Here is a 9,661-nt window from a genome sequence, read left to right as displayed (position 1 = left end):
CCCACAGGCGCCATTCCCCCTCAGCTGCCCCTCACAGCCACCATTTCCCCCCTCAGCCACCCCTCACACCCCACAGGTGCCATTCCCCCTCAGCCGCCCCTCACAGGACACCATTTCCCCCCTCAGCCGCCCCTCACAGGACACCATTTCCCCCCTCAGCCACCCCTCACCCCCCACAGGTGCCATTCCCCCTCAGCAGCCCCTCACAGGACACCATTTCCCCCCTCAGCCGCCCCTCACTCCCCACAGGCGCCATTCCCCCTCAGCCGCCCCTCACAGAACACCGTTTCCCCGCCTCACGGCCGCCATTTTCTCCCCTCAGCCGCGCCTCGCGCCCCCTCAGTTTCCCGCCTCAACCGCGCCTGGTGCCGCCTACAACTCCCAGCGTGCCCCGCGCGGGGCCCCCCTCACCCAATGACTACAACTCCCGGCGTACCCCGCGCGCGGGAGGGCGGAGCTCAGCCTCGGTTCCGCGGCGGGCCCCGCCTCACGTGACTCCTCGCGGGGCTGCGGGGGGGCGCGGGAGAGTCGGGGTGGTTCGTCGTCCCGTCCCCGTCCCGTGTCGCCCCCCACCCCCCCCACCCCGGTAGGATTTGGGGGACCCCCCCCCCGACCACCCCCCCCCCCCCAAACATGGAGGAGGTGGATAAGATCCTGATCCACTCCCTGCGGCAGGCGGGGACGTGAGTGGGGATGGGGGGGGGGGCGATTTGGGGGGGGGGGGGCGGATTTTGGGGGGACCCTGAAGACTTTTGGGGGGGGGGGCGTCCTAAGGAGTTTTGGGGGGGGGGATCTGGGGGTGTAGGGGGGTCATTGGGGGGGCCCCTATGGAATTTGGGGGGGGGAGGGTTAGGGGTGTAGGGGGAACCCCTAATAGGTGGGGGGGGGCCCTGAGGAATTTGGGGGGGGGCCTGGCAGGTTTGGGGGGGTCATTGGGGGGGCCCCTATGGAATTTGGGGGGGGGGGGCTAGGGGTGTAGGGGGAACCCCTAATAGGTGGGGGGGGGCTGAGGAATTTGGGGGGGGGGGCCTGGTATGTTTGAGGGGGGACATTGGGGGGCAGGTCTAAGGAATTTGGGGGGGTCTGGGGGTGTAGGGGGGGTCCTAAGGAATTTGGGGGGGGGGGGAACCCTGGTAGGTTGGGGGGGGGTCATTGGGGGGGGGTTAAGGCATTTGGAGGGGTCTTGGGGGGGGCCCTAAGGAATTTGGGGGGGCCCTAAGAAATTTGGGGGGGGCCCTAATGGTAGGGGGGACCCTACTAGGATTGGGGGGGGGACTAAGGAGTTTTGGGGTGGTCTGGGGGTGGGGGGGGGGCCCTAAGGCATTTTGGGGGGGGGGGGTGTAAACCTGGGGGCATTTTTTGGGGGGTGGGGGGTTCCCCGGGGGCCAGAAGCAATTTTAGGTGAGATTTGAGATGGGGGGGGGGGGGGGGAGGATTTTGGGGCGCCTGGAGATGTGTGGGTGACACCTATGTGTGTGTGTGGGGTCAGGATTATTTTTGGGGGGGGGGAGGGGGGGGGCGCCCTGAATTTCCCGTGTGTGTCATTCCAACCTCCCCCCCCCCCCCCCCAAAAAAAAATAGGGCAGTGCCCCCCCAGGTCCAGAGCGTACGGGATTTCTCCCCGGAGCTGGTGGTGGAGGCGGCCGTGCGCTGCCTGCGAGCCGTGCGCCCCGCTTTGGGGGCCCCCCTCAGCCCCCTCCTGCCCCCCGGCATCTCCGCCCGCTTCCGACTCGCTTCCGACTTGGCCGCCGCCTGCCAGGTACCAACCCCCCCCCCCCCAAAAAAAAAAAAAAATTTGGGGGGGACACACACACACACATAACAATCCCCCCTCGCTCTCCCCACCGGCAGCTGGGACTTGGGGGGGGCGATGTGGGGCTTCTCAATTTTGGGTACCGCCCGCAAAGCTTAAACGAGGGGGGCTTTAAAAATTTTGGGGTGACTCATGACCCCCCCCCCCCCCCCCCCAGGAGTTGGGATTTGGGGGCGACGTGGGGTACCAGACCTTCCTCTACAGCTCCGAGCACGACACCCGTCGCCTCCTCCTCTTCCTGGTGGAAAAACTGCCGCGGGACGAGAGCGAAAGAGGGGCTGAACCCCCCGGTAAGGATTTAAGGGGGGGGGGGGGGTCTGTAGGGTTTTGGGGGGGGGGGTCTGACCCATCTTTTTTGTCCCCTCCCCCCCCCCCCCCCCCCCCCCTTCCCCCCAGGGAAATCGGGGGCTTTGCTACGGGCCATCGGCGCCCGCATCCAGGAGCAGTTGGGGACCCCCTGGGTGCCCCCCGCTTGCCGCCCCCCCCGGCTGCAGCGCCTGCAGGTGAGTTTTGACGCCCCCCCCCCCCTTAATTTGGAGATGGGGGGGGGCTAATTAACTGATTAATTAACTCCAGGGAACAAGTCGGCTGCACCCCTTCGCTACGTGCCCCCTGGTTCTGCCCCAAAGCGGGGGGCCGCCAGGTAAGGGGGGGGGGGTGGAAATTTGGGGGGGTCTTTTTATTTTTGGGGGGGGGTGGGTGGGTGTGTGCTCACCCTTGTTGCCCCCGCAGAGCTACAGGAGTATTTTGGGGGGGTTGCCCCCCCCGTGCCGGCACAGCCCCCCGTTTCGGTCAGGACCCCCCCGGCTTTGCTGGAGACCCACGCTGCCCAGCTCAGCGCCCGCCACGACTGGGAAGCCGAGTGGGGGGGCCCCGGCCTGGCCTCCCGCCTGCCCCCCCAGGTGAGAAGAAACCCCCCCCCCCCCCCCCCCATCCACGTGGGGGGGGGTCTCCAGGGGTCCCCAGGACTTGGGGGGGGCCCTGTGGGTCCCCCTCTTCTCACCCCCAGGACTTTGGGGGGGGGTGTTGTCTGTGATCCCTTTCCCTGAGCGTGGGGGGGGGGGGGGTGTCCAGGGGCTCTTTTGGGGGGGTCCTTGTGGGTCTGACCCCCCCCCCAGCAGTATGGGGGGGCTGTGGGGGCCTTTAGGGGTCTGTTTTGGGGGGTCTTTGTGGGTCTGACCCCCCCCAGCAGTATGGGGGGGCTGTGGGGGCCTTTAGGGGTCTGTTTTGGGGGGTCCCTGTGGGTCTGACCCCCCCCAGCAGTATGGGGGGGCTGTGGGGGCCTTTAGGGGTCTGTTTTGGGGGGTCTTTGTGGGTCTGACCCCCCCCCAGCAGTATGGGGGGGCTGTGGGGGCCTTTAGGGGTCTGTTTTGGGGGGTCCCTGTGGGTCTGACCCCCCCACTTTTTCTTCCTGCCCCCCCCCCCCAGGAATACGTGGGACGGAAGCGCCTCCGCGCTCGGCTCCGGGCCCTGGAGCCCCTGCGCCAGGCGTGCCCCCCCCGACCCCCCCCGGGCCCCCCCCCGGGACCCCTGGATTCCTCTTGGCTCCAAGAGACTTTTGGGGCCGGGGGGGCCGGGGGGGCCCTACCCAAAGGGTCCCGTTTCACCCGCACCCAGCACCTGACCCACGAGCAGGTTGGGGGGGGGGGCGGGGGGGGCTGCTGGAGGGTTAGGGGTTATTTTTGGGGGGGTGGGAGGTAGTTTGGGGGGGCTGTGAGGTTTTGGGGGGGTTGTGGGTTGGTTTTGGGGGGGCTCTGAGGTTGTTTGGGGGGGCTGTGGGTTGTTTTGGGGGGGCTCTGAGGTTTGGGGGGGTTGTGGGTTGGTTTTAGGGGTCTGAGAGGTGGTTTTGGGGGGGTTGTGGGTTGGTTTTGGGGGGCTCTGAGGTTGTTTGGGGGGGCTGTGCGTTGTTTTGGGGCGGCTCTGAGGTTTGGGGGGGTTGTGGGTTGGTTTTGGGGGGGCTCTGAGGTTGTTTGGGGGGGCTGTGGGTTGGTTTTGGGGGGCTGAGAGGTTGTTTTGGTGGGGGTTGGGGGGGCTTCGGGAGGGCTGGGGGTTGTTTTTAGGGGGCTGGTGGTGGGGGAGTGTTTTGGGGGTGCGCCCCCCCCCTCCCCCCCCTTTTTTGGGATCTGACCTGCTGCGGGGTCTCATCCCGCAGGACCCCCAAATTCTGCTGCAGCAGATCCAGGCGGCCGCCGAGACCCTGCACCCCTCCAAGAGCCCCGAGGAGGTGAGGGGATGGAAGGGGGGGGGGGGGGAAATCGGGACTCGTTCACTCTGGACCCTACTGATGGCTCTATCAGGTGGACGTTCACTCTGGACCCTACTGATGGCTCTATCGGGTGGGCGTTCACTCTGGACCCTACCGATGGCCACATTTAGAAGGGGTTTTCCCCCCTCCCCACCCCCCCCACCCCCCCCCGCAGGACGCAGGGGCACGCCAGGCCAGCGAGGAGGCCGCCTTGGAGGAGACCCTGGCCCGGCTGGAGGCCGAAATCGAAGGCTGCCGCAAGGAGGTGCGGGACGCCCAGCTCAGCCTCACCCAGGTGGTTGCCAGCGGGGAGATTAAAGGGGGGCGGGGGGAGGTCTGGGGGGGGTTTTGGGGGTCCCCTGATGACGCGTGACCCCCCCCCGAAGGCGGAGGCGGAGGTGCAGCAGGGCCGGCTGGCGCTGGGGGGGCGGGAGGACGCCCTGAGGCTGAAGGCGCGGGCGGTCGAGCTGCTGCCGGATGCTCACAACAACATGGCCAAACTGCAGGTGAGGGTCCCCGGAGGGGGGGGGGCGGAAAGGGTTTTGGGGGGGGGGGGGCGGGTGTTCTTTTGGGGGGTAGAAGGGTTTTTTTTGGGGGGGCGGAAGTCTTTTTTTTTGGGGGGAGGTTGTGAGGCTGTTTGAGGCTGCAGCGAGCGTGGGGAGAGAGGGGTTTCCGGGGTGTACAACTGCCCCGGTGGCAGAAGTGAGGGGTGGGGAGGTGGTATCTTTTTGGGGGGGGGGGGGAGGGGTTGGGGAAGCGGTTTTTTGGGGTGCCCTCACCCTGCTCGCAGCTGGTGGTGGAGGCCAGCAGCCGCCGCATCGTCAGCCTGGCGGGGCAGTGGGAGCGGCACCGGGGACCCCTCCTCGACGAGTACCGGCACCTCCGGGCCCTGCGCGACTCCGCTCAGGTAAGGGGACACCCCCCCCCCCCACCCCCCAAACACACTCTGGGATCTGTCCCCCCAAATTTTGGGGGAGTTTGGGGTTCCCCAGGCTCCATTTTGGTGGGTTTTGGGGTCCCTGGGTGTCTCTCTGGTAGGTTTTGGGGTCCTTGGCGTCTCCTTCCCAGTGGGTTTGGGGTGCCCAGATCCCCCCAAAGTGGGTTTGGGGGTCCCTGTGGGCTTTGGGGTCCCCTTCCCAGTGGGTTTGGGGGTCCGCAGGTCCCTCCCTGAGGAATTTTGGGGTCCCTGTGGGCTTTGGGGTCCCCTTCCCAGTGGGTTTGGGGGTCCGCAGGTCCCTCCCCGAGGAATTTTGGGGTCTCTGTGGGCTTTGGGGTCCCCTTCCCAGTGGGTTTGGGGGTCCGCAGGTCCCTCCCTGAGGAATTTTGGGGTCCCTGTGGGCTTTGGGGTCCCCTTCCCAGTGGGTTTGGGGGTCCACAGGTCCCTCCCTGACGAATTTTGGGGTCCCTGTGGGCTTTGGGGTCCCCTTCCCAGTGGGTTTGGGGTGCCCAGATCCCCCCAAAGTGGGTTTTGGGGTCCCCGGGGTCCCCTTCCCAGTGGATTTGGGAGTCCCAAGGACACTCCCTGACGAATTTTGGGGTCCCTGAGGGCTTTGGGGTTCCCAGATCCCCCCAAAGTGGATTTTGGGGTCCCTGGGGTCCCCTTCCCAGTGGATCGGTTAAAACCTAATCGGTTTTGGGGTCCCTGGGGGCACCGGGGTCCTATTCCCAATGGATTTGGGGGTCCCCCGGCCCCTCCCTGAGAGATTTTGGGGTCCCTGCGGGATTTGGGGTCCCCTTTTCCCAGTAGCTTTGGCGATCCCCACGTCCTTTCATAGCATATTTCGAGGGCTGTATCATCCCTTTCCCAGCGCCTTTGGAACCTTGCGATCCCCTTCCCGGCATTTTTGGGGCTCCGCGCTCCTTTTTTAGGGGGGTTTTGGGGTGTTCCCCCCTTCTTCCCACCCCCAGGGTGGATTTGGGGGTGCCCCAAGTTGTTGTTCCCCCCCCCCCCCCCTTCTTTTCTCCTACCCCAGCTGGAGTCGTCGCGGCGGCTGTCGGAGATCCGGACGCTGCACGAGCGCAGTCGCTCGGCCGCCGACGAAGCCCGACGCAAAGAGGAGCTGTACAAACAACTGGTGAGTACCGGTGTGGGGTGGGGGGGGGTCGTGGGGTAATTTTGGGAGGGGGGAGGGGCTCTGGGCCCCCTCCCAAATTTTACTTACCCCCCCCCCATTTTTGCTCTCGACGCAGGTGACGGAGCTGGAGGCGCTGCCCCGTGACGTCTCGCGCGCCGTCTACACCCAACGCATCCTGGAGATCGTGGGCAACATCCGCAAGCAGAAGGAGGAGATCGGCAAGGTTTGGGGGGGGGGGGGCGTTAGGATAATTTGGGGGGGGGGGGGGCAGGAGATTTGGGCAGGGGGGGTGTTATTTTGGGGATGGTGGAAGTTTTTTGGGGACCCCCAACCCTTTGAGGGGCAGCAAAGAGAGTTTTGGGGTCCCTAAAGGAGTTCTGGAGGGGGCGTTCCTCCTGTTTGTGGGTACTGGGTGCACCCCCAAAATGGAGAGGGGGGGGGGATTTGGGGGGGGGGGGTCGTCCCCCCCCTCAAGCGCTGAATTCCCCCCCCCCTCGTGGTTTGGGGGGGATCTCCCCAGATCCTGGTGGACACGCGGGCGCTGCAGAAGGAGATCAACTCTCTGGTGGGGAAACTGGAGAGGACCTTCAGCGTCACCGATGAGCTGCTCTTCAAGGTTCGGGGGGGGAGGGGGGGGGCCCACGTGCACTTTTGGGGGGGCACCTTGGAGTGGGGGGGTGTTTTTTTTGGGGGGGGGGGGACACACGACACACACAGGGACACCCCCTCGATGGGGTGACCCCAAAGGAAGGGGGAGAGTTTGCGGCGCTGAGACACTCCCCACCAAATTATGCCACCACCCCCCTCCCCCCAATTTATGCCATGTGCCCCCCCAAACTGGCCCAAGTCCCCCCCCCCAAATTGCCCCAGATGTGTCCCCCCCCCGCAAATCCTATTGCCCCCCCCAAATCCTATTGGACCCCCCCAAAATCCTATTGCCCCCCCCTCCCAGGACGCCAAGCGGGACGAAGTGGTGAGGAAAGCCTACAAGTACCTGGCGGCTCTACACGAGGTAAGGGGGGGGGGGGGGGGCAAAGTTTGGGGGGGCCCAGGTGGATTTTGGGGGGCACTGGAGATTTTTTTTGGGGGGGGGGGAGTCACTCACACTGTCCGCCCCCCAAATTTTTTGCCCACCCCCCCCCCCAGAATTGTGCTCAGCTGATCCGGACCATCGAGGACACGGGGACCATCCAAAGGGAGATCCGGGACCTGGAGGAGCAGGTGGGGGGTTTTGGGGGGGGGGGGGGGGAGCAAAATATAACTGGGGGGGGGGGGGCAGGATATAATTGGGGGGGGGGCAAGAATTTGGGGTGTCCCTGCCCCCCCCCCCCCCCCAGTGCTAATTAACCTCTGGCGTCACCCCGTATCTTTTTGTGCCTCCCCCAAATCTTTATGACTCTCCAAAACAACTCTTTGCCCCGTAATTTTGAAGGGGGGGGGGCAATTTGGGGGTCTTCCCCCCCCCCTCCTAATTTTGGGGTGTCCCCCCTTAAATTTAACCACCCCCCCTCAAATTTAACCCCCCCCACACACACACAGATCGAGGGGGAGACGAGCGCGAAGCCCCCCGCCAGCCTCGACCGGATCCTCAGCGACTGCCGGGCGCTGCGGGAGGAGAACGCCGCGCTGGCGGCACGAGCCCGCCACGCCTGAACCCCCCCCCCCCCCCCAAAAAAAAATAGGGGGGGGGGCACCCCAAAATTCCTCCCCCCCCCCCAGTGGGGTGCCTGAACCCCCCCCCCAAAAAAATTCAGTGAAAGATGGAGCGGTTCCTTTATGGTTTCAAGAAAAGTCTTGGCAGTGTTGGTTTGTTTTTTTTTTGGGGGGGGGTCGTGTTCTTCTTTTGGGGGAGGGGGGGGATTTGGGGACCCCCCCAGCGGTTTTGGGGGACACACCCCCCCCCCCGTTGTGGTTTTGAGGGGGGGACACACCACCCTCTCAGCTCCGGGGGGGCAGAAAGCACTTCAGGTCGCAGTCCCTGTGGGGTTTAGAGGGGAACCCTGTGTTTACCAGTGGCATTTTTTTGGGGGGGGGGGGGGTAAAGAGAACCACCCCCCCTTTGTTTTTTGGGGTCCCCGGGGGGGATTTTGGGGTGGGGGGGGTGTTTTAAGGGGGGGGGGGTGTGTTACCTGGGGTACCGTCCCCCCCGTTTGCGCCTGAATTCGGCCTCGTCCACCGTCCAGACGGCGCCGCGCACGTTCTCCACTCGCACGAAGCACTTGTGCAAACTCAGGTTGTGGCGCACGGCGTTCTGCGAGGGGGGGGGGGAACCCCAAAAAATTTGGGGGGGGTGTCCTCCCCCCCCCCCCCCCCCCCCCAAAATTCCCTGAGGAATTTTAACGCGGGGGGGGGTATTTTGGGCAGGTTCTGGGGTAGTTGTAGGGGTTTTGGGGGGCTTTAAGCTGTCGCAAAGGCTATGGGAGAATTTGGGGGTGTTTTCTTGTAGGGGGGGGTGTTTTTTTTGGGGGGGCCATCAGGGTCGGGGGGGGGGAATTTAGGGGTGTCCCCCCCCCTTTTCCAACATTTTGGGGTACTGGGGGGGGGAGAGAGGGAGATTTGGGGTTGTTTTTTCCCCTCCCTCTTCCCAGTGGAGGTGATGGAGGACCCTGGGGGGGGGGAAGTTGGGGTGCCCCCCCCCCCGGCGATTTGGGGGGGGGTGGGGTTCTGGAGGGGCGGGGGGGGTAAATTTTGGGGTTCAGGGGGGGGAGGGGGGTTGTCCCCACCTTCCAGGTGGCGGTGTTGTGGCGGAAGTACCCGAACATTCGGCTGAACCAGTGGTAGATCTCGCCCAGGGTGCGCTGGCGCTGGGGGGACTCCAGGATGGCCTTTGGGGGGGGGCCCCACATTTTTTGGGGGGGGGGGGGTGTTAGGGACATTTTGGGGGGGGTCACGAGGGGGTTGGGGGGGTGTGGGGACGTTTTGGGAGGGTGTGGGGACGTTTTTGGGGGGGTGTGGGGATGCTTTGGGGGGGCGTGGGGATGGTTAAGGATGGGCTGGGGGGGGGCAGAGTGGGATTTGGGGGGACATGGGGGGGGCCGCTTTGGGGGGGGTCTTTTGCGGGGGGGGGTCATGGCAGAGTTTGGGGATGCTTTGGGGGGGTTTGGGGATGTTTTGGGGGGGGTTGGGGACGCTGGGGGGGGTTGGGGACACTGGGATGGGATGGGGGGGGCCCATAGGGACACATGGGGTGCTGGGGGGGGGCGCAGAGGAGTCGTGGTGGCTTTGGGGACAGTTTTTGGGGGGGGGGGGAATATGGGGGGGGGATGGCTCCAGGTGGGTCATGGGGATGGGGGGGGGGGGGCGGTTGGGGACATGGGGGGCTCCAGGACACTTTGGGGGGGGCTATAAGGACATGGAGGGGAAGGGGGGGGGGAGGATTTGGGGGGGCTTTAAGGGATTTGGGGGGGGCTATCAGGAATCGGGGGGGGGGCATATGGGGTGGGGGGGGTATAGGGGACACCGGGGGGGGTTAGGGGCCGCGGGGGGGGGTCACTCACCCAGCGAATGAGCATGGCGTAGGTGTAGGGG

At 65.5% G+C, this 9,661-nt stretch overlaps 2 protein-coding genes across 3 annotated transcripts; one reads left to right on the top strand and one right to left on the bottom strand.

Moving 5' to 3' along the window:
* The first annotated feature begins 601 nt into the window (after positions 1-601).
* On the top strand, positions 602-7,936 carry CCDC22 (CCC complex scaffolding subunit CCDC22). 2 transcript variants are annotated; one of them, XM_082500080.1, is made up of 17 exons: positions 602-683; positions 1,582-1,759; positions 1,971-2,103; positions 2,210-2,316; positions 2,390-2,456; positions 2,546-2,715; positions 3,242-3,448; positions 3,966-4,037; positions 4,234-4,353; positions 4,445-4,564; positions 4,849-4,965; positions 6,032-6,133; positions 6,249-6,356; positions 6,654-6,749; positions 7,086-7,145; positions 7,280-7,354; positions 7,673-7,936. In XM_082500080.1, the coding sequence occupies exons 1-17, from the start codon at positions 634-636 to the stop codon at positions 7,784-7,786; spliced, it is 1,896 nt and encodes a 631-aa protein (XP_082356206.1). In that variant the 5' UTR covers positions 602-633; the 3' UTR covers positions 7,787-7,936. The 2 variants fall into 2 exon arrangements, with proteins under 2 accessions (XP_082356206.1, XP_082356205.1); XM_082500079.1 differs by having other exon boundaries at positions 4,234-4,356.
* A 34-nt stretch (positions 7,937-7,970) lies between these two features.
* Positions 7,971-9,655, bottom strand: LOC309684126 (forkhead box protein P3-like). The gene is made up of 4 exons (XM_082500082.1): positions 9,631-9,655; positions 8,857-8,958; positions 8,263-8,384; positions 7,971-8,111 (listed from the first exon to the last, which is right to left on the bottom strand). Exons 1-4 carry the CDS (start codon positions 9,643-9,645, stop codon positions 8,072-8,074), a joined length of 279 nt encoding a protein of 92 aa, XP_082356208.1. The 5' UTR covers positions 9,646-9,655; the 3' UTR covers positions 7,971-8,071.
* Positions 9,656-9,661: the final 6 nt, after the last annotated feature.

The sequence above is a fragment of the Vanellus vanellus genome (assembly GCF_965231255.1).
Source record: "Vanellus vanellus genome assembly, contig: HAP1_SCAFFOLD_1301, whole genome shotgun sequence".
Lineage (NCBI taxonomy): Eukaryota > Metazoa > Chordata > Aves > Charadriiformes > Charadriidae > Vanellus > Vanellus vanellus.
This window is presented reverse-complemented; position numbering and strand designations above follow the sequence as displayed.